This window comes from Rhinopithecus roxellana, chromosome 12 (genome assembly GCF_007565055.1).
Source record: "Rhinopithecus roxellana isolate Shanxi Qingling chromosome 12, ASM756505v1, whole genome shotgun sequence".
Classification (NCBI taxonomy): domain Eukaryota; kingdom Metazoa; phylum Chordata; class Mammalia; order Primates; family Cercopithecidae; genus Rhinopithecus; species Rhinopithecus roxellana.
In genome coordinates, this window is record NC_044560.1 from 38,915,594 (window position 1) to 38,941,041 (window position 25,448).

General features: G+C 33.8%; 1 protein-coding gene across 3 annotated transcripts in view; it reads right to left on the reverse strand.

Annotated features, from left to right (window-relative positions):
- LRRC7 (leucine rich repeat containing 7) overlaps positions 1 to 25,448 on the reverse strand; it is a 468,702-nt gene that overhangs the window by 293,864 nt on the left and 149,390 nt on the right. For all 3 annotated transcript variants that reach the window (XM_030913316.1, XM_030913317.1, XM_030913318.1), the window contains exons 4-6: positions 18,371 to 18,449; positions 8,579 to 8,668; positions 5,119 to 5,175 (exon numbers count right to left, since the gene is read on the reverse strand). In XM_030913316.1, the coding sequence (XP_030769176.1) occupies positions 5,119 to 5,175; positions 8,579 to 8,668; positions 18,371 to 18,449 (226 nt within the window). The remainder of the gene's footprint in view (positions 1 to 5,118; positions 5,176 to 8,578; positions 8,669 to 18,370; positions 18,450 to 25,448) is intronic.

Consider the following 25,448-nt stretch of genomic DNA (forward strand, 5'->3'; position numbering starts at 1 on the left):
AGATGGAGTTTCACTCTGTTGCCCAGGCTGGAGTTCAGTGGCATGATCTCTGCAACCTCCGCCTCCCAGGTTCAAGTGATTCAGTTGCCTCAGCCTCCCGAGTAGCTGGGGTTACAGGTGCACGCCACCATGCCTGGCTACTTTTTGTATTTTCAGTAGAGACAGGATTTCACCATGTTGGCCAGGCTGGTCTCAAACTCTTGACCTCAAGTGATCCACCTGCCTTGGTCTCCCAAAATGCTGGGATTACAGATGTGAGCCACTGCTCCTAGCCAATACTAGGTATTTTGATGTGGCTTATTTTACATAAAAGGCAAAATATTCTACTTCTAGGTGAAATAAGAACATGTATATTCACAATAGACTATTCATATACTGAAAATAGATACAACTTGAATTTTAGAATTAATACTTTTCTATATTCCATAGCTTTTTTCAGATTCTCTGACAGGTCAATGACCCAAAAGATATTGTCACTACTTTAGATTTATGTTTTCACTTAGAACTTCTTCCAACAACTCTTAGCATTCTTCATCTACCAAATCTATCCACTTTCCCAATTTTGAATATGTTCATCAGGTTTTACTGTATTTACTGATATTACCCCATTAATTCTGTTGGAATATATTTCAACATTCCTCTCTTAGTCAGTGTTTATGGCAGCAAAGTGAGGTATCATGCTTCATGCCTTGTGCATCAGGAGACATGAATATTCATGTTACCTTAATTTATGTTTCCTTTTCTTCATATTACTTCATAGTTTCATAATTAACACATGCATTTACATAATATATTTAAACCCTAGTTGAAACAAAATTAGTCATGGCCTTGATAAATTATTAATGAATGAGGCCTTATTTTAACTTTAGGGTATTAGAAAAATTCTTCTCACACATATTGGACAGTTTTATTTAAAGTTAAAACCCATGATTATTACCAATCATTTATATGATGTTATGTTACTTCTGTGGAAAAAATTTCTAAATTTCATTTAAAAAAATTGTTTTTATCCTTTCATTTTTATCTTGACATATATTTTGTTTCTTGATGAAATGTGACACATTTTAATAAAAAGCAAATGTTATACCATTTTTGTATTTTATTTAGTTGTTACAAATATTAATTTACTTAATATGACATTATTTTTCTCCCTGTCATGTCTTAACTATTGTGCCTAACTTGAAACCATTTAGAGAGAGAGAAAATGTGTGTAGGTTTATAAAATCCAAGTCTGGGCTATCAGCTATTGAGAAAGCCCAATCATTTGTCCTTATCTGACTTCATGCTGCTCTTCAAGATTAATCTGATTATAATGTTTGACTTCCCATATAATTTTCTGTGGAGAAAAATAATCAAGCGACGCAAAATGTCAATGTCACATGAGAGATACTTGTTATTGTGAATCCGTAGCTCAGCATTCTCGTTTGGAATGTCTACCATGTTTAAGGCATTGGAGAGTCCACAGTGACCAAGTGGAAATAACCTCTCATTAATGGAACTTATACTCCTTGGGGAGATATCTCCAAGTACACAAAGAGTCAAAATCATACAGAGAGCAGTAAGTGCTATGATGAAAATCAAATAGAATAATGAAATGGTGTAAAGAAGAAGGGAGACAATTTTATATGACGTAATTGGGGAAGGCCCCCGAGGAGGCAGTTATCTGAAAAGAGACATAAATCATAAGACCTAACGATGCAAAGATGTAGAAAGAAAATTCTCAACAGTGTAAAACCTCCAAAATGGGAACACGCTCGTTTTGTTCAAGAGGAACACCAGTATAGCTGGAGTTCTGGAAAACAGAGTGTCCTGTGCTAAGATAAAATCCCCCGTGCATTTGATGATATGTGTGTCAGCCTCCTGTGTCTGATGCATCTAGAATATGTTGGCATTGAGTTTCTAGACCAGCAATGCTGAGAACCAGACCTGTGGTAGGAACCTCTACAATGGACTCCATTAATCCCTGTCTCCTGGTATTTATAGTCTTAATGTTGTTTTCTTCCATACTTTGGAAGAAATGGTCCAGATTTGGTCTCTGTGATCAATAGCATATGGTAGACATCATAGTTTATCACTTCTGAGATTAGACAAAGACCAAGGCTTCTGTCTTAGATGTACACTCTTTCTCTCAAATCACTTGCTCAGAAGGAAGCAAGCAGCCACACTGAGAGTAGCCCTATAGAGAAGCACACATGAGCTTTTATAGGAAAAGAATGGAAAGCTTCCAGCCTATCATCAGTGAGAAACCCATTTGCCAACCACTACTTGAGTGAGATTTGAGGCAAACCCTAGCCCATTTAAGCCTCACGAGACACCCTGAGACAGCATCACTGAGAATCCAGCCTCTCTTTGATTCCTGACCCTGAGATGCTCTTACACAAACAAATGAAGGAAGGAGTAAATAAGCAAACAAATAAGGAAACAAAGGCTTGGTTTTCCCTTGACATCTAACATTCATTTGAATTCTCTCTACCATCTCCACATTTTCTGACTATCCCTCAAAAAACACAATGAAGAAGATAATTCTTCTATAAAGAAAAACTGTATCATAGAATCTAAAAATTTTTCCTTTTGGCATTCTAGTTATTTTCAGATGTTTACTATCTTCTGTTATTACAAATAATCAAGACTTGACTGTTTCAATGAGTTTTAGGCAAATGCATTTCCAAAGGACTTAATTTTATTACTCCTTCTTTATGTATGTAGAGTAATGATCATAAACATTATAAGGAAACTTATAATACTAATTTTTTAACAGAAAAAAATTATCCTAGAATTTGCATATATCTAAGTGTATCTATCAGTTTGCTTAAAGGATGTACATTTTAATGTATGTTGTATTATAATTCTTACACACATTCACATTTTGCACAGATTGCTAAGCATATAGACTTAAAAGATGAAAAGAAGAGAAAATAACCAAAAATCCAACATCTTGTTTGTTTCCCTAAGTAAATCATGAGTTATCTCTTCTCAGAATAGTTATTGTTAAACTAAAATTGTTTTTCCTAAAACTATGTTTTTACCTTTATTTTTATTGGGAGTGCAAAATAAAGGATACTATACTGCTGTCACGTGGCTTTAAGTTACAGGTATAGACTGGTGATCAAAAGGTATAATACATAGTGAAAACAAAGTTTATTTTTATTCAAAGAATAATTTCTTTCTGCGATTCTCATTCTATAGACCCAAAACTAAAGTTATCTATATTTTATGCCTGAATTTTGTTCTTTAGATTTTCGTCTGTAGGTTATAAAATGAACATACTAGATTGCAAGTAACTTTGAAAATGTGTCTTAAAATGTAACAGCTGTAACAGCTATATAAGTTATATGTATATGAGTCTATCAAAGAGACCCAACATCAGTTCTAATATATCTTTACAACATTTTTCTATGTCCAAACTGGTTTATGCATATTATTCTACTTATTATAATTCTGTTTAATACTGAACCACAATCTGAAAGCCTGCACAATACCCCAGCACCAATTATTGTTGTTATTATTGTTCCTCATTACTCTGATTTATTCACACAGCTACCTCATATAAAGTCCATATTATCAATCTATATCAGGTTTTAATTTATATTTAAGATTCGCATTTAAAGATATATATTTAAAAACCTAACAACCTATGTCAGGTTTATTTTCTACTTCAAAGGAAAGCCATTATTTGAGAACAGAGGGAAAAGGATTCTCCTCTGCATACTCAATATTTTCTCCTTGACCTAAATGTATATATTTAGGTGAAATGGACACCTGCTTTTCTATCTTGGTTTAGCTTCCAGTTAGCCATGTTTCTCACTTACTTTAAATGTGGCAGACAAGAGCATGAGGGATGGACTCCGTGGCACTAGCTGCATTTGCAGGAGATTTCCACTTGAACAATTAACACCCTCAACCATATTTCCACCTGTTTATGCCCCCAACCTGGGAGGGGTCCCCTGGGTTAGGCCCATACCCAGTGCTTAAGCTTAGAGAAAGGCATAATTCAGAAGTGCTGAATGGTGAAATATGCAGACATTTCCTCATTACTATGCTCTCTCCTTGTCTCCTCTTATGGAGGATTAAGTAGGTATTTTATCTTTATGTATATATTCAAATTAAATCCATATCATCATTGAAAGTTATTTTCATAATTGTGTTATTATATCACAATGACAATTTTAATACACAAGATCATACATAAAATGTACTTGAAGGTATGTTGTTGAAATATTAGTCAATCCAGTTTGCTTTGGAAAAAGATTTAATAAGTAAAAAATAAGGTTACATTTTGGTTCAGCAGATGTATCTAAGTCCTACTGAAATGTTTAAAAAATTAGTCACTGTACTCAATAGTTTTCTATAATACTGCAGAAGGGTGATAATAGCAACATAGTACTTTAAATATTTTCATCTTAACGTATACAAGTGTAATGATTTGAGTAAAAAAACCCATTTTGATTTTCAAAAATAACTCTGTAAAACACAAAATTCTATTGTTACACATGAATAAGGCAAAGCTGGGTGAAACAAAGCATTTTATTATGGTAAACATTGCATAAAATTTTAAGGATTAGTTTTTACTTTAAAATACCTTATAGCTTTATATATGCCAAATTTTAAATAGACTAGTAAAAATGAACAATTTGAAAGAATATATAACTTTTAGCTAAACCACTTTGTGATCTCTTGAAACACTTTAATCTTTTTTCCTAAACATTTCTGGCATATTCTTGATTTAAAAACTGAAAGGTATACTACAATCCATAAATTAACTTGAAGAATTAAGCATCCTTTCAGGTTGAACCTTGTGACACTATTGTTTTTAGCTATAAGAATGACAATTTCTTATGTTTTAGTGCAATAATTTTCTGGCATGTATCTTCAGCCATGCGAAGAAACTTAAGTGAACTCTTTCCACCATTACCTGTAATTACAGTTTTATAAAACAGAATACATTCTTACGCAATATGAATCTTTTACAGTATACCATACTTTTTGGCCATTAGGAAAAATGTGTAGATAAATTAACTCAATTAAAGTACCAAACCACAGACAAAATAAAAGTAGTTATTTTTCTTACTAGTGAAAAATTATCACAGTTCAAAATTCAGAAAATATACAGTCACTTACTTTGGTAGAGTTTTCAAGTGATTTTCTCTTAACTCCAAGATCCGCAATTTGACAAGTCTACAGAAATGAATTTTTAAAATTTGCTCTTAGTATTTCTGTCTAAAAAATTATTGAGTAAGGTCTAGTGTTTGGTAGTACTATAGGGTTATTATAGTTAATGATAATGTATATTTAAAAATAACTAAAAAAGTAGAATTGGAATATTTCTAACACAAAGAAATGATAAAAACTTGAAGTGATGGATACCCCAATTACTCTGATTTGATCATTACACATTGTATGTCTGTACTAAAATATCACACATACCTCATAAATATATACAACTATATGTACCCATAATAATTACAAATTAAAATAAAAATAAATTTTACTATAGCAAACTATCATTATCACTATTCAAACAGCCATGTTCAAATATTTTTTTAACTATGGTTATAGATTTTAAAGAAATTTACATATTGATTATGAGCAGGGTTACATTAGTATTGGGCAATGACAAATACCATTTTCCTAAAATTAACTGAGATATTTTAAAGATATCTTTGGATTCCAGCCTTCTAAATTTCATACGTTTTATAAAAGTATATTTGTTGTTCAATTTTTGCATTGATATTTGAATGTATACCAAATACCAGATGCTGTGTTCACTAGAATATGGCAATAATTTCTCTCAAGAGACTATAAATAAACTAAAAAGCAATAATTTCTCTCAAGAGACTATAAATAAACTAAAAAGCAAGTACTATAGCATAGAGTTAAAAAAATGGGATTTTGTAGGAAGACAAACCTGGATGAAATCCAAACTCTTTCATATTCTGCCTCTCTGACACCGGGCAAATTAATTAACCTCTCTTAATTCAATTTCATCATCCATAAGTGTGTGACAGCAGTATCACATTTGTAGGGTTTGGAACATTAAATAATGTAATACATGTAAAGCATAATTTCTGGTATATCACAAGTTTTAATAAGAATTGGCTATTATTATTTTCATTATTTACACAATGGGAGAAGTGCTGCAATATACCATATTTCATTGACTCTAAGGCGCATATTTTAACATTTATGAAAAGGTTATGCATTTAAAAATCTGTCGCATCATCTGTCCCGTGACAATGCTGGGGTTGGGGAAATCATGTGAGAAGAATGAGAGGTGTTCGTAGTTTCTGTTGCTTGAGTAACATTTGTGATTAGGAATGCATTTCACACTTAATTACTTGTTAAGTTTTGTAGTCTAGGACGCACTATTGTTATTCACGTCCATATTGAATGTTAAAATGTACCCAGATGAAGCTACTTTAGAACAGATATTAACTGGATTATCTGAATTCTTAATGTTTTGGGAAATATTTTACTATTCGAAGTTTTTCATCTACCATCTCCCATATTTACTGTACTTTTAGGTTTTCATGTAGGTCTCTCTCCCTTTCTTTCTTTTTCTTTTTTTTTTTTTTTTGCCTCCTATCAAGCTTTTTATTTAATTTTAATCTTATAATGATTAATCTGTATATGAAATAAAGTGATTCAGTTCTTCACAGCATGGGTATATTCTATTAAAGGAGATTTCTTAAGCATTTGCATGTCTCAAATCTTGTCAACAATTCTACTAGTATGATATTTTGTACTGATTTTGGCTTTTAGGAGCACAAAATCTCAGGTGTTAAAAGGAATTTTAAGTGTCCGCTTGTTAAACTATCCAGTTGAAGGTTAAAGACCTTTTTAGATGATAATAATAAAATAGAGCATATTTTTTGTAGACAATTTATGCAAAATTAAATTCTATTTTCAAGTGGTTTTGGTATTGGTATTATGTTTTTCACTTGCCCAAATCTTTTCCTCACATTAGGACTAAAGAGAACTGACAAAAGTTCAAGAAAAAAATGTATCTTAAGATAATAATTAAATATTTTCTGATTTGATAAATCCAAAGTATATTGTAATGCCGTGGTCAGTGCCAGAAAGGCAAGGCTAGTTTCTATGGATGAATGATGAAATGCCAATTCATTTAGAAGCCAGGCAATGCTCTTTGGATGCTCTGTGAAGTTTAAAACTGCCCAAGTATATGCTGTTCATAAGTGTTGTGATGGTGTGATGTGCAAAAGTAAGGGAATCTGGGAAATGTTGATGTGCTCTCAGTATGTAAATGGAGGTTGTCACATGTTAAGTGACTTCATTATTCAACTGAGTTTTTAATGTCCTGTGCCAGCTTCGGTCAACAGATTGGTGTCAAGCTACACTTAGTCTATTATTTGAACAATTTCAAAGATATTCATTTACATAAATGCAGTTGACAATAAATTTAAAAATGTCCTAGCTGTTGAGATATATATTTTGCACAAAAAAGTTCATTGTAGAACACCTGAAAAATATTGAAAAACATGTCAAGATGACAATAAAAATTATTCATAATTTTACTTTTAAGATACCAGTCTTTCATTTCATACAGATTCATATTAATATTGGAAATATCTTAAGAATTTAAAAAAAAACTTTCCTAAGATAGTATTATTAATTATTATACAGTATTATCATATAGATGAACCATAATATATTTAACCAATATCCTAGACAGATATGTGATTTCACTTTTTTCACTTTGTAAATAACAATAAACTTGTCCATAAATCCCAATGGGATACTGACAATGGTAATAGACATTTCTAGAAATGATTCACAGAGGCAACGGTTGTAAATATTTTCAAAGGTTTTAAAAGCATACTGCCCTGCTTGAAGGTCATAACATTCTACAGTCCTATCAGAGAGCATGAGATCATCTCTGTTTTTATACTCTAAAAAAAAGTTTTTGCAATATGTTGGAACATAAAGGTTTTTTATTGTTTTAACTTGTATTATATTTATTATTTGTGAAGACAGACATGTTTTATGTGTTCCCCAGCCATTCATATGTGTTATTATGAATTGCTTTTTTCTTGTAATTCGACCATTTTCCCCTAAAATTTTTGTTTGCATATTTATATGTAAGAATTCTTTCTATGTTAAACATATAAATAATTTTTTTCATATATAATGAAACTATTTTTCAGTTTATTGTTTTACCTTAAATCTTTGATTTTCTGATACTTTATGTTAAAAGTATTTAGGTCACCATATCTATCCATTTATGGTATTCTTCTTTGCGTCTATGCCTGTAAAGGTATTTCTCAACAAAAGAGCCATAAATATTCATCTCCTTTTTTTCCCTCAGATCATTTCTGGCTTTATTTTTTTATATTCAACTCTTTAATTCATCTAGAATTTATTTGACTATTAATGTCATGTAAAGGCCTAATTTTACTTTATTTTTTGTAAAAGTTTCATTAATTAACAGTTCCATTTATTGAATAATAATGAGGCTTATCTTTAATCACAGCTGGCACTTTTGAAGTCTCATCAACTGACACTAGTAAAGCACTTACCTAAGGTGAAATATAATTGCATAATTTAAATTTCTTATTCTTACCTTCCAAAATTGGCTGGAAGAAATTCAAGAAAGGCGTCATTCAGGTAGAGCTGGGTCAGGTTTAGGAGCTGTGTGAAGCCATCAGGGAGTCTAAAAAGGAGTTAAAGTTTTAGTCACTGCATTAATGTTGCTATAGAAACAGAACAAAAATATATATCTCTGAGGAGAAAAAATATAAATGTAATACATTTTTCAACTCTCCTTTGGTATTACAGTAATGAAAGAATTTATTGAGCATGTTGTTACAGTTTGAAAATTTTGCCTGTTATTAAAGTAAATAGCATTTATCCACTTCCATGCTACTCTCTTACACTAAGATTTATGTCACTGCTAAAATTAGCAACATCATCTCTTATTGCTGGCCTAACCTTATGCACACCAGCCAGGACATTTTTTATGGAAATCTCAAATTGTTTGGCTTGTTTGTAATTTTAAAACTAATGTTCCTTTTTCAACAGAATATTCACATACATAGTCAGGCAAGAGTATCCAGTTACTATTTCACTTAATCATCAAAATTTGTCTACAATTTGTTACAGTGATGACTAAATTTGCCCAGTATGAAAAGTGAAGGAGCATGTTGTCCCCTTGACTAATAATTTCTTTAATGCCTGCTCAATATGTATGTAAATCATGATTCAAATTGGTCTAATTAATATCTATTAAAAATGACAAAGAACATTGAAAAGATAATTAGACAATCATAAAGGCTATAAACTGCATCAAAAAATTAAGAAAATAACCTTTACGAGTTATAGAAATTAGATTAAATCATTATTTTAAATGTAAAAAGATTTAATTCAAGGATTTCTCAGGAGACTTGTTTTTAGAGGAATATTAATTTTTTTATTAGTAAATTTCTATTTAAACATTTGTAATACTTTTATGTATAGTCTAGTCCAGATTTTGTTATTTTATAAAATACTCCTAAATAGCCTTCTAATTTGCCTTCTCCTCAAATTACAGCCTGTCTTCCTCCTTGCATTTACTGCTAAAATTATTTAAAAAGCTGCCTATACTCATTGCTTCTTATTACTACTCAAGCCATTGTTTTCTGGCATCTACCTCAACTCTGTTACTGAAAATGCACTCACCAAGGCCTCCACTGACCTCCTAAGTTCCAATCCCATTAGCCTCATTTTATTTCAGATCCTACACTGCCTAGCAACAGTTGCCATCACTGCTTGTTCTCCCCTTCTTTGCTTCTACTACAGTTTTCCTGCTTCTTCTCCTTCTCCTGGGACATTATATGAGTTTTATTCCATGGTTTCTCTTCCCATGTCCAATACTTTGTTATATGTATATATAAAACACTTACATATATATATATATATATATAAAATATATATAAAATGTTTGTATTTGGGTATGTATGTGTGTACATACATATATGTATAAAAGAATATATGTGTACCCACAATAGAATCAAGAAATAGAATCAGTATCTTTGAAACCCTCTGGGTGTCCCTCCCTGTCTACATCTTCCTATTTGCCACACAAATTCCTGAATCATGTTTACTATTCTGTTTTGAAACAGCTTTACCACAAATATTTAACTCCCTAAAACAAAACAGGTTGCATGGTTTTGCATGGTTTTGAATATTATGTAAATCAAATCATACTGTGAACATTGTCCAAAGGCTTTAAAAATTAGTATTAGATTTAAAAAATCCATCCATTTTGATGTGACTGATTGGCCATCATAGCATAGTATTCCATTGCATGAATATACAATTTGCCGTTTTCCTTCTAATGAACATTACAGTTGTTTCTTCTTCTTCTTCTTCTTCTTTTTTTTTTTTTTTTTTTTGAAATAGAGTTTCACACTTGTCTCCCAGGCTAGAGTGCGATGGTGCAAACTCGGCTCACTGCCACCTCCGCCTCCCAGGTTCAAGTGATTCTCCTGCCTCAGCCTCCCGAGTAGCTGGGATTACAGGCACCAGCACCACGCCCAACTAATTTTTGTATTTTTAGTTGAGATGGGGTTTCACCATGTTGGCCAGACTTGTCTCGAAGTCCTGACCTCAGGGGTTCCACCCGCCTTGGCCTCTCAAATTGCTGGGATTACAGGCATGAGCCACCGCGCCCGGCCCACAGTTGTTTCTAGTTTTTCATTTTGCTATTACAAATATTGGCTTCTGTGAATATTTTTGAACATATAGTATACATTTACAAAAGATTACCTAAGTTATATCCTTAGAAGTGACATCATTGGTCATAGCGAAAGCAAGTCTATATTTACTAGATGTAGCCAAATTTCATTCAAAATAGTTCCACCTTTTTTCCATGTCCTTCCTAACCCTTGGTTTTGTTAGCTTTTTTCGTTTTTGCCAATTTGGTAAATATAAAATAGCAATAATAATCATTTTGCTGATTAGTTAGGAATAAAAGTTTATTAGCAATATTTGTTTCCTTTTGTGTGAAATACATGTTTACATATTTTACCTATTTTTTCTATTGGTGCCCCAACCAGAACTCCCTGCCTTTATCATTTTGTTGTACACTGGAACAAATCATGATTGCCTGCCCCTTTCCTTCCTGTTTGAAGGCTTTCTTCAGCTGCTAAAGCCTGGTCTGTTAATGCACCTGGTAGCCCAAGTTCCATGGAATTAATGTCCCTCTCAGAGACAGTACTCACCTAATGACAGGTAGGAATATAAATACTTCTGCTCCCTCTCCCATTGTGTTTGACAACTCTAGTGTGTGTTCTACACTGTTACCCAGAGCTCCTCAGAAAGTTAAAGTCCAATGGCCAAATACTGTAAAGAGCTTGAAAAAACACCCTCAACAAGTATTTCCTGGGCTCATCTCTTAAATATACTGCTTATATTCTTTTCTAAACATCTGCTTCTGGGGAATCGAAAACAAACACATTTATATTTTTATGCTGATTTATGGCAATTCTTTACACATTGTTAGTAATAACTTCTCAATGTCATTGATAGGTTCTTGGAAACTGCAAGTTTAAGTGCAACTATGTATAACAAAACAATTTTTTTAAATCTTCTCTACAACATTATAATGAAATAATGTTGAAGGAAACAACGTTATTTGAAGACCTGCTGGTCTGTCCTGTAACTTAAAGTTGGAGTTTCCGACAACCTATCAATGACATTAAGTGAAGACTTACTGTATATTAATCTGATATTGGTTATTTTTGCTGTAAATACATTTTTCTAGTTTGTATTTTGGAGCTGAATTGTGCGGATATGATTTCATAGAGGATGTTGCCATAAATTTTCTTTTAAGAGACATAGGATTTATGAAAGTAGAAAAGAAAAAGAAGGGAGGCAAGTGAAAAACGAGGGTGTTTATGATGTAGAGGTAAGAAGACACTTGAGATGTATAACGAAGAGAAGATGAGTTCCGGAGCAAATACTTTATGTATTAGAGTATCAGGAGTTAATATTTAAGAATATCAGGAGAGGGCAGGGTTTACAGTCCTTGAATGCTCAACTCAAAGGTTTGAACTTAATCTTATAGAAATGAAAGGCTATGGTAGGTCATTACTTTTCTCTGTGTTTTACTTTGTTGTAATCCATTAGAGCTCCTGTCCTGATAGTATGACAGTTGTTATAATGTTAAATACATTTGTTTACACAGATGTTAAATACATTTCCATTGGAATTTAAGTATTATCTTTGATGTCTTGTAATTCAAAACAAGTAGTTACATATGACTTTTCAAAAAGATGATCAGTAAGATACATGTAAAATTAGACGAATGTTAAAACCATTAATCTAATAATTTACTTTAACAGTGTCACTACTCAGTAGAAAATGGCTTTTAAAATACAAATTTCCTATTTGTAGGGACCAATATTTTTCCTATATATCAAAACTATCCAGGTTCTCTCAGTCTACTATTCTCCATATATATGTAATAAATGATATTGTACTACTTCTTTGATCAAAATATACTTATTTTTTGCTTCTTTTTTGGTAATGCTTATGCCCTAGAAGAATCTGGCTTATTACATAGAACATTTTGTTCAGAGTTTAAGAATTGACCACATTTTGCAGATTCCAATGACAAAATTGAACCACCAAAAATAGGTTATGTCAAAAACCAGCATGCAAAGTAAGCCAGTTTTTATCAGCCTGGTTATAAAAAAAAGATGTATTGACATTTTTCTATTGAACTTTTCTTCTTAAAAATGTAGAGTTAAGAATATGATCACATAGTATGTCATTTAATGACATCTATGTTTTATTTCAATTCACTTCAACGCGAATTTATTGAATGGTTACTCTGCACTTAGATTCAAAATTAATGTCTTCTTTACTTGTCTCATATGATTCTGTTCATAGATTTAGATGAATGTTTATACAATTATACTTTGCACTAGTATTGGAAATTTTCTAGTCCTGGGAAAAATTATAAATTATTTGGGGATAAGGAATTTTTAAAATCTCTTAAACTGTCCATTATTGTACTTTGAAAATAACATACAACGAAAAATGGATTTGATGTTATTTGAAAAATCATATATATACTGTCAGTAAGTCTGCCAAAAAAAGATATTTAACTTTATCATTAATTTTATGGTACATTTTGTAGCTTCTAATAGAGACAAGGGCCTGACTTGTCAATATAATCACTTCCAGAAAAACGTATGAGGAACTGTAAGGAAGAAAGTATTCCATAGCAAGCAGGATACACTTGGTGAAGATGACAATCTTAAGTTGCCTTTACTTTCCTCTAAAGTATTCAATGAAATTCAATATCTGACATTAAGGAAGGAGCTCTCAATAATGAAATGATTTTACTATCCTAAAATAACTTGGTGGCATTTCACATGTGACAGATTTATTTAAAAATTCAAAGAATATATATGTTTTATAAATTGGCAAATAATTCATTCTACTAAGTAAATGCTTTCCTTTTATTAATTGCTTAAATGAAAAGTGGTATGTACAAATACACAGTTACATAGAACAAATGAGATATGGTGTTTGATGGATCAGTAGAGTTACTCTAGGTAACATTAATTACATTTACATTTCAAAATAGCCAGAAGAGAATTAGAATGTTCCTAGTGTAAAGAAAAGATAAATATTTAAAATGATGGATATCCCAATTACCCTGATTTGATTATATGAATGTATCAAATGATCACATGTGCCCATCCAAAATGTACATCTATATATATCAATTAAAAAACTACAACAAAGATAGGATAACAATAGACCCAGACACCCACATAGTTTAGCAGTTGGGCACATAATATCAGCTATGTGGAAGATACATTCTAAATGCCCCACCATGATCCTCACCTCCTGATGTTTATGCCCTTGTATAATCTCCTTCCTTTGAGTGTTGGTAGGACCTGTGACTTGCTACTGATCAATAGAATGTGGCAAATATGACGGAATGTCTCTCCCACAACTAAATTACATTATATAACTCCATCTGGCTAAGAGACTCAAAACTGCCTTGGGGGAGAATTATATGGCAGGGAACTGCACACAGTCTCCAGGTCCCATGAGTGGTTGCCAGCTGACAGCCAGCAAAGAGTGCAGCCTGATGAAACTCTGAAGCAGGGGACCCAGATAAGCCATTCTCAAATTCCTGACCCACAGACATTGAGAAATAAATAATATGTGTTGTTTTAAGCTGATACATTTGTGGCAATTTGTTTCAGAGCATTAGAAAATTAATAAAGCTTTTTGATGATTGGAATTGGGGTTCTGCTGTAACTGATTTCAAAAATGTGCAGTGGCTTTGAAAGCACTCAGTGGTCACAGACTGGAGAACGTTAAAAAAACAGGATAAAGCATACATTTTCTTAAAAAGATGTTTAGAAGAAATCTAAACTTTGATGGCCCTGCTAGTGAGGGCTCAAAAGGAAGTGAATGTCAGGTTACTGGAAATTTTCTCAATCTAATAAATGGCATATGTTTAAAAAACAAGCAACAGTCACACATAATGGTGAAACTCTAAATGATTTCTCTCTAAGATTGGGAACAAGATAATGATGCCTGCTTTCACCTCTGACGTTCAACATGTAAAGGAGGTGTTAGCCAAGACCAAAAGGTAAGAAAAACAAACAAATAAATGGCATGGAGATAAAAAATGATAAAATGAGACCGTCTCATTCACAGGTAACATGATATTCTACAAAGAAAATTTCACAAAAATCTACACATGCAATTTAATGGAATTAGTGAGTTTAGTAAGATTGAAGAAGATCAGATAAATATTAAAAATCAATTGTGTTTGTACATGCTGGCAGTAAACAATTGGAATAATAAAAAATCATTCGCAATAGCACAAAAATCATAAAACACATAGAATAAAATGAACAAAATTTGTATGCTGAAATCTATAAAACATTGATAAAATTTTAAATACTGAAATAAGTATGGAGCTAAACTATACTCAGGGATGAGAATATTCAATGTTTTTGAGATGTTAAGTTCTACCCAAATTGATCTACAGATTTAATGTAATCCCTATCAAAATTCCAACATGCTTGTACATTTCTGTATAAATTAGCAAGCTAATTATAAAATTCACATAGAATAGCAAAGAGCATACTAGCCCAAATGATTCTGATGAAGAACAAAGTTGAAGGACTCATATTTTCTGATTTCATGACTTACTATTATGTAAAGCTACAGTAATTAAGACAGTAGGGAACTGGTGTAAGGACAAACATATAGATTAACAAAAATTGAAAATCCAGAAATAAACTCAAATATATGTGATCAATTGTTTAACAACAATGTATACAAAATCAACTTTAAATGGATCATAGACCTAACTGTAAAGCCTAAACTATAAGAGTTTCAGAAGAAGGCATAGGGGAAAATCACTATGGCTATAAATTTAGTAAAGATATCCTAGATAAAAAAGAACAGCAGAAAGCATAAAAAATGATTAAATAGAAATTCATCAAATTTAAAACCCTCTCTTTGAAAGGTACTACTTAGAAAATAAACAGAGCAGCCATAGAATAAGAGAAAATCTTCACTTCCAAATATCTTCTAAAGGTCCAGAATACATACATAATTCTTATAATTCAACAATAAAAAGGCAAGCCAATAAAAATGAACAACAAATTTGAATCTTTAGCAAAGAAGCAATATAGATTATAAATAAATATATGGAAAGGTGCTAATGAGACATTAGAAATACATATTAAAACCATAATGAAATACCATTTCTACTACACTGGTTAAAATGGAAAAAAATAAAAAACTAATAGAACCAAATTCTGGCAAAGATGAGGAACAACTGAACTCTGAACAACTGAAATGATGTAATGCACAATTGAATACCTTTGGGAAAGCAGTTTGGAAGCTTCTTATCAGGTTAAACATACACATACCATACTACTCAGAAAACTAGTCCTAGGACTTCACCCAATAGAAATGAAAATATATGCTCACATAAACACTTGTGCATAGTTTGTACCAGCTTTATTCATAATAGCCAAAAACTGGAAACAACCCAAATGCCTATCAACTGAAATATAGATACATAAATAATGCTATATCCACACAATGGAATGCTACCTGGCAATAAAGGGGAATAAAGTACTGATTATTGAAAAATTAAAAATAAATTTCAAAATCATTATGTTAAGTAAAAGAAGTCAGACACAAAAGTATGATATCATTTATTTTTCATTTCGAAAAAGACAAAGCAATGGGGATAATAATCATCAGTGGATGACTGGGCTAAGGGAATTTTTTGAGATGATGCAATAGTCTATATCTTGACTATGGAGATGGTCACATGACTGTATACATTTGTTAAAATTCATTGAACCATACACCTAAATATAATTAATTTTATTTTATTGTGAGAGGGTCACATTCTCATGCCCAGTTTGGAGTGCAGGGGCATGATCATGGTTCACTGCAGCCTTGTCCTCCCAGGCTAAAGTGATTCTCCCACCTTAGTCTCTCAAGTAGCTGGGACTACAGGCATCCACCACCACACCAGGCTAATTTTTTATATATTTTGTAGAGATAGAGTTTCATCATGTTGCCAGGGCCAGTTTTGAACTTATGCGATCCTCCTGCCTTGACCTTCCAAAGTGTTGGGATCACAGGTGTGAGCAACCATGCCTGGCCAGAGTGAATTTTATTGTATAGAAAAAACATATTTAAAAACCTGACTTTAAAATTTGATAAACAATTTATAATGACTTTTCATAATTTTTGTGAATTCCAAAACTGTTTAATGTTTATAGTGTTATGCATTTTGCTGAAATAGGTCATATTTATTTATCTTTTAAAAAGTTAAACATATGAAGGGAATTAGACATATCCAATAAACCCATAGACTTGAAATTTCTCGGAGATGTAATTTATCATCTGGCTTCCACTCCCAAAGACCTACTATGATTCCTAAATAAGATGAGCAATTAGAATTAAATAATTAGGGGAAAAAAAGCAATTTATTGTCAATACTGAATTGTTTTGACTTAATTCAGGGACATGGTTGTAGTCCTGGTGGGAGAAATTAATAACATCTATTTCATTGAGATGTTGAAAAAATTGCTTTTTTGGTCTAAGAGTTTTGGGAAAAGCTTTTTAGGGTTTTGTTTTCTCCTTTTTTCCCTCCCTATCTACTTCTCGGGAAGAAAAACTGTAATTTTTAACACAAAGGCCTCAGATTATTTCACAAACCATTCACTATAAAGATCTCCACCTAAACTTTGATCTCATTCTTTTACATTCTATTCCACTCCTCACCTTGTCTAGAGCCTCTTTCCATCATCCATAGAGAACCACTTTCACTATTCCCTCTCCTCAACTCTACTGGTATACAATTTCCCATCAACTTCCCTTTGACAAATTTATTTATGTCTTCTTCTAAAAACACTCCATCCATTAAATGTCTTTCCAATGGGCTTCAGTTTCCCCCAGTCTCCTACACTTCATCAGACAAAATATTGAGGAATTTTTTTCAAATCCTACTGTCAGCTTTGTATAACTAAAATGCCAGTCTTACTCTGAAGCTCATTTTTTGCAGCCCAATACCACTGACTTGTTTCAACCTCTTCTAAATATTACAACTGTCAGTAACCTCTCTAGATTTTATTTCTACTTCCATTATTAAGTGACTTTAACATTCAGGTTCATGACTCCTCCAATCAATTTGTTTTATTGCTTCCTGACCTACTTCATTCCACAGACTTCTGTCACTACACCATATGCTCAGTTCACCAACATGGTCACTTTCTGGGTATCATTTTTCTACGGCATTTCTTAATTAACAGATCTTGGTCTATAAATACCCATTTTCTGATCACAGCATCTCTATCATCCAGGCCTTCCATTTTCCTGTCCTCCTAGGGTAATCTCTTTACTCTTGCTGCAATCTCTGGTATACAAGTACTTTCTATTTCTGGTCATACTTAATTCCCTTGGACTACATGACAGGTTATTTTTATGCACTTATCCTTACCTTAAACTCTGCACTATCTTGAACTTCTGCCAGGCCCTTTATGCTAGTTTTCCACCATGACCATTACTAATAACCGTTTTATTAGTTTCAACTCGTATCTATGGAATGCTACCTGAGAGCTGTGGAAAATGGTGAAAAAGTTTGCTTCAAAGTAATACCATCTTTTGCCAATTGGGTCTCCCTTGCTACTCAGCAATGTTTTTAATCATCTTTTGTCAAACTATTCTGATTAATTTTTCCCATCATTCTATTAAATGTTATGTCAATGTTACATTTCAGTTTAAGTTATGATGTGCATTTCATCTATCTTGGTACATTATTATACAATGGAAACATAAAAATAAATAAAATGTAATCACTCATACTCACTTAGAAATGGGATTGACACTGGCTTCAATAATTGTTAAACACTTACAGCACTTTATGTTTTCTGGAAATTCTTGTACACCTAAAATGTGAAAAAAACAAAGTACATGAAAATGTTCCAACAAATATTCTTTAAACTATAGTTCTAATATTTAGATAATTATTAAACTATGAGTCAGTATATGGTATAAACACCATTTAGAATAACCATTTAAGTAGAAATAAAAACTTAATAACATATCAATATTATTAATCATATATACATTATTTTTAATAAAAGTTGAATGTTAAATAATATTTTATAATAAAAGTTTAAAAGTGATTAAAGATTGAGGACAATTGTGTATTTGACCTAAGATAAAACTTTGATCTTTAGTAACCTAAAGAAATAAAAATAGCTTAAGTTATTAAGTTATAGTGCCACTACTGAGAGAAGGGAAAACAAGTAGATGTAAAGAAAACAGAAGATAAAATCTTTACTTCCAATCATCATTTTATAAGGCTAGGAAGGTTGAACATATACATGTGAAAAATACTTAAGAACACACCCAAAACTGATAGATATTCCCAAACTAATATTGGGCTCTGCTAAATTTTATACAATTCTTTTTTTGGTGGCCATACAGAGTGTAGCTCTGCATCTGCCTGAAAGTGTGAAGAGACAAGCAGCTTTCCTTGGGTCCTCCCTGGAGTCTCTGAGGTAGCCAGCCTGGCTGATTGCCCTTGGAGATTTGCTCATCTGCTGTCACAGCTGTGCTACTGGCTGTGTGACAGAAAAACACAGATTTTTCTATGAAACTGAAAATGCAAAAGCTGCAAACCTAATCCATAAATGTGAGGGTTAGAGGAATAGAAGATGTGGGGGACATTTCAATCAATTGACAGAAAAGGATCAATGTAGCAGGCCCCGCGAAAGTTACAAGGGAAGAAGCTATATGAAGCTGTTATGATATGATATGCCTGCAGTACCACTTTCTCTCAATTTTTGAAATTATTATTAAGGATGTAAAAATTTTCAAACTGACCTTTCCCAGTACTTCATATCTGATGGAAGGATAAGGAATAGTTTCTGGCAGGATGTAATGGAACTTTTTGATGATGGATGCTCAAGAAACAAAAGATTCCACCTTTCTAGATTCCATTCATCTAGACTACCATGTCTGCAGGACTTCAAAGCCCTTGAAGCAGCAGGAGGGTAGTCAAATCCAGAACAGGTCACTTATCCACTGCCAAATAGGGGTACAAAGGGGTACAAAGTGGGGAATTTGTGATATTTCTCACCCCATTTCTCTCCATTTAAAATTTCATGAAATCATGTGGTCCTAAAATTATTACTGAACTGTTCTGACTTCTAAATAAGAGCCTCCAAAAGTTTGGGAGCTCCATTATGTATGAATTTAATGAAAAAGCCTGTTTCTCTTGTTTTTGGAAGGCCAGAACACCTAGAACTTCTTCCATTAAATAGTCACTAAAAAAAGGGCAGCCAGGTCAATAATATAAGTTGTGAATCATTCTTAACATTTTCCTTTAAAAGTCTTTACTTTAAATATCTTCAACCAACAGGAGTATAAATTTCTCCTTTTCTCTGTTTAGCTTTTTCTGTTCACTCTCCAATCTGGGCTCATTGCATGCTGGTATGCATGATGCCTTATCTCCACAGGTCCCTGCCTTAAAATGGTATATCCTTAAATTATGTGTAAACCAGGACATGGAAGCAGAAGTAAATTAAAATATGATTTTAAGAAAAAGATGATGTCTCTTTATCTTCTACTGAAAATGGAATTGCCTACTGTGGTGAAAATGGTGCTATATTATTTATTTAAAATTTTGTATTATATTGTTTACAGTTTAAATTAAAAATAATTCAGAGCAGAGTCTGTTGGCTTAAGATGGAATCCTAGCTATATACCTTCTGGCTGGGTAGCCCTAGGCAAGTCCTTTAAACTCCCAATTCCTTAGTTTCCTACTCTGAAAAATAGTGATTATATGAATGGTTTTATAATAGAGTTGTAGTGAAGATTAAAAGAGATTATACAGAAAAGCAATTGGCACAAAGTGTTGTAATAATGTTATCTATAATTATTAGAAATAAAAAGGAATCGGAGGATGTAAGTCAAAAAAAGAACCAAAAACATACCAAAATGATCTGGCTTCAAGTATAAATATGTAAAATTTATCTACCTTAGAGAACAGAGGAAAAAGAATTAGTGTGCTGAAAGAATATAATATAATATATATACTGTGAATATACACATTATTAATGTGTGTGGATATGTGTGTACACACACACACTTTTTTTTCACACACACACACTTTTAAAACTGATGTTCTTTGAGGACTTAAAAGTGCCAGACATTGTGCCAAGGTTACAGACATAAAAAATGGGATGAAAATGACTTCATGACATTTTTCTTAAATTGATGTTCTAACTCAGAAGAATGATTGAAAGAAAAACTATAGAAGAATCAAAAGATAAATGTGAAGAAGTCTTCTAGAAAATGTGGTAATATTAGACAAAAAGACAGTAAAGATGAATTTTTAATAGTTGAGACATTTTAGTATCCGAGTAATGAAGTTCTAAGAAAAGTAAACTGAGAACACAAAGGACAGAAAATACTAAAGGAACAATTCAAGAATATTTCAGTAATTTCAAACAATGAACGAGTTTATTTCAGATTGGAAAAGCTCACTCATTCAAGGAGTATTGAGGATTAAGAGGGGAGAGAAAAATCAGGTTTCACACAAAGGATCAAGATCTAGATGACATTTGACTTCTCAAAAATATTTGGAATGAGAAAATTATACAGAAATATATCCAACTTCTGAAAGAAAATGATTTTCAACTAAAATCCTATACACCACCAAACTAATATTCCCAAACTATGAAAATGAGTGTGGAATAAAGATATTTTCAGTGATATAAGCAAGATGGCAGAATAGGAGTTTTCTAACATGACACAGTTTACTGATTTTGGCAACCACCTGCAGATAAGAATATTTTTGTGGGAGCTTGGAAGTCCAGTGGAGAAATTCCACCATATCATTGGAGCAAAGCTGATGAGAATAGACTCATTGAAGAGAGTAAGGAGAATAGTTTCATTTTACCCATTTTGCCCCTCCCTCAAGGTGGCACAGCTCAAGGCCAGGAGAAACTCCTTCAACTCACAATTGTCCTCACAGGGGAAAGTAAAAATGTAATGAGTGAGTATTCCCCAACTGTGCGGGATATTGTCCTAGAGGCCTACTTCTTTCTTGCCCCACTTAGAATACTGAGGGCATCAACAAGGCGGAGTGGCTGGGAGAGGTTAGGAGCTGGGAGGAGAGGTAGGGACTCTCAGCAACCAAGGTTCAAAACTAAACAAAGAGCTGTATATTCTATTATTCTCCAACAGAAAGTTTGCCCATGACCTGTTCGGTATGCCTCACCTGTGGACCACCATAACTGACCCGTAGGTCCTTCCAACAGATTGTGTTTTTCAGCCTCCCCTCTATAACTGTAGCTAGCTCCTTTCATGTGCCTGACAGATAGTCAGTGTGAGCACTTGCAGTTGTCTGGCCAGGATACACAGCCAGCCACCTTGACTTTGTGGGAGTGGGAGAAGGAACATAAACTTGAGCATTTCAGAGCATTGCCTAAAAAAACAAGTGACAGACTCCCAGCACACAGCCTGGCTTTGTGGGACTGAGAAAGGGCGAACAATCTTAAGAAATTCTGCCCAAGAGGAAACAAAATAGGTGGAGCAGGCACATCCATAGCAAAAGTCTGAGAGAGACTCAGAATCCCTGATCTGGCTGACTGGTGAAGGTGTTTCTCTCCTGAAGCAAGTCAGTAAAGACTGAAGGAGGAGACAGCTTCTTCAAACACAAAGACAACAATACAAGACTTCCGGGAATACAAACAAAACAAAACAAGTGAATATGACACCACCAAAATAACACAATTTTTTTTTGACAGAGTCTCACTCTGTTACCAAGGATGGAGTACACTGGAAAAATCTCAGCTCACTACAACCTCCACCTCCTAGGTTCAAGTGATTCTCCTGCCTCAACCTCCTGAGTAGCCGGGATTACAGATGCCTGCCACCACACCTGGCTTTTTTTTTGTATTTTTAGTAGAGATGGGGTTTCACCATGTTGGCCAGGCTGATCTTGAACTCCTGACCTCAAGTGATTCACCCGTCTCAACCTCCCGAAGTGTTGAGATTACAGGCGTGAGCCACTATGGGAACACACTTTTCTAGTAACCAGACTGAAAGAAATGAAGCTCCATTAATTGCCTAACAAAAACATCAAAATTAATATTTTAAGGAAGCTGAGTAAGTAACTAGAGGGCACAGATGGACAAATCAATAAAATCAGGAAACCAATGAACAAAACAAGAAGTTAAATGAAGAGACAGAAATCACTAAAAAAATCCCAGAAATTCTGGAGCTGAAGAATACAATAAATGAAATGGAAAATGCAATATAGAACTCCACAGCAGACTTGATCAAGCAGGAAAAACGAATGTAAATCAGAGACAGCTCATTCAAAATTATTCAGTCAGAGTAGAAAATGAAGATAGAATGAAAAGGAATGAAGAAAGCTTATGGGATTTATGGGACACCATCAAAAGAAATAAAATACGGATTACAGAAAACCCAGAATAAGAAGAGAAAGTACATAAAACTTATTTAAAGCAATACATTTATGCAGCCAACAAATTTATGAAAAAATGCTCATCATCACTGGTCACTAGAGAAATGCAAATCAAAACCACAATGAGATACTGTCTCATGCCAGTTAGAATGGTGATCACTAAAAAGTCAGGAAACAACAAATGCTGGAGAGGAGAAATAGGAATGCTTTTACACTGTTGGTGGGAGTATAAATTAGTTCAACCATTGTGGAAGACAGTGTGGCAATTCCTTAAGGATCTAGAACTATAAATACCATTTGACCCAGCAATCTCATTACTGGGTATATACCCAAAGGATTATAAATCATTTTAATATAAAGATACATGCACATGTATGTTTATTGCAACACTGTTTACAATAGCAAAGTCTTGGAACCAACCCAAATGTCCATCAATGATAGACTGGATAAAGAAAATGTGGCACATATACACCATGGAATACTATGCATCCATAAAAAAGGATGAGTTTGTGTCCTTTGCAGGGACATGGATGAAGCTGGAAACCATCATTCTCAGCAAACTAACACAAGAATAGAAAACCAAACACTGCATATTCTCACTCATAAGTAGGAGTTGAACAGTAAGAACACATGGACACATGGAAGGGAACATCACACACTGGAGCCTGCTGGGGGGATAGGGAAGGGATAGCATTAGGAGAAACACCTAATGTAGATGACGGGCTGATGGGTGCAGCAAACCACCATGGCACCTGTATACCTATGTAAAAACCTCCATGTTCTACATGTATACCTCAGAAATTAAAGTGTAATCATAATAATAAATAACTATAACATCAAATACTTAAAATGTGTGTGTGCATGAGGTAAGTGTGTGGATCTTTTGTAAGTGGTCAAAGTTACTATCAGCTTAAAATAGTGTTATAACTATAAGATGTTGTAACAGCCTATGTTATAATATAGCCACATGGAAACCACAAAGACCTATAGTAGATACACAGAAGATAAAAAGAAATAATTTAAAACATACACTGTATAAAATTAAATCACAAAGGAAGAGAGCAAAAAGAAAGAACAAAGAAACTATAAAAAAATCAGAAAAAATCAAGAAAATGGCAATGATAAGTCCTTATCAATAATTATTTTAAATGTAAATAGGCTAAGTCATCCAATGTAAAGACATAGAGTTGCTGAATAGATAAAAAAAAATGACCCAACTACACGTGCTTGAAACAAACTTTCAGGACTTATGTAGGCTGAAACAAAAGGATAGAAATAATATTTCATGCAAATATAAACCAAAAAAGAGCAGGAGTAGCTGTATTTATTTCAGACAAAATAGGCTTTAAGTCAAAAATCTGTCACAAGTGACAAAGAGGGTAATTATATAACAATAAAAGTGTCAATTCAGCAAGAGGATATAATAAAAATATAGATGCAGCCAATATCAGATAACCTAAATATATTCAGCAAGCATTGACAGACCAAAAGGAGAACTAGAATAAAATATAATAAAACAGTAGGGACGAAAACTAAATCGATGGTCCCAGAGCAAGACGGCTGAAGAGGAGCAGCTCCAGCCTACAGCTCCCAGTGCAAGTGACACAGAAGACAGATGATTTCTGCATTTTCAACTGAGGTACTGGGTTCATCTCACTGGGGAGTGCTGGACAATTGGTGCTGGTCAGCTGGTGCAGCCCGACCAGCCAGAGCTGAAGCAGGGTGAGCCATTGCCTCACTTGGGAAGCGCAAGGGGGAAGGGAATCCCTTTTCCTAGCCAAGGGAAACTGAGACACACAACACCTGGAAAATCGGGTAACTCCCACCCTAATTCTGTGCTTTACCAAGGGTCTTAGCAAACAGCACACCAGGAGATTATATCCCACACCTGGACGGGAGGGTCCCATGCCCACAGAGCCTCCCTCATTGCTAGCACAGCAGTCTGAGATCTGACTGTAAGGCAGCAGCGAGGCTGGGGGAGGGGCGCCTGCAATTGCTGAGGCTTAAGTAGGTAAACAAAGCCTCCAGGAAGCTCGAACTGGGTGGACCTCACTGCAGCTCATGGGGGCCTGCCTGTCTCTGTAGACTCCACCTCTGGGGACAGGGCATAGCTAAACAAAAAGCAGCAGAAACCTCTGCAGATGTAAATGACCCTGTCTGACAGCTTTGAAGAGAGCAGTGGATCTCCCAGCACAGAAGTTGAGATCTGAAAACGGACAGACTGCCTGCTCAAGTGGCTCCCTGACCCCTGAGTAGCCTAACTGGGAGACATGCCCCACTAGGTGCAGACCGATACCTCACACCTCACACGGCAGGGTACACCCCTGAGATGAAGCTTCCAGAACAAGAATCAGATAGCAACACTCGCTGTTCAGCAATATTCTATCTTCTGCAGCCTCCGCTGCTGATACCCAGGCAAACAGGGTCTGGAGTGGACCTCAGC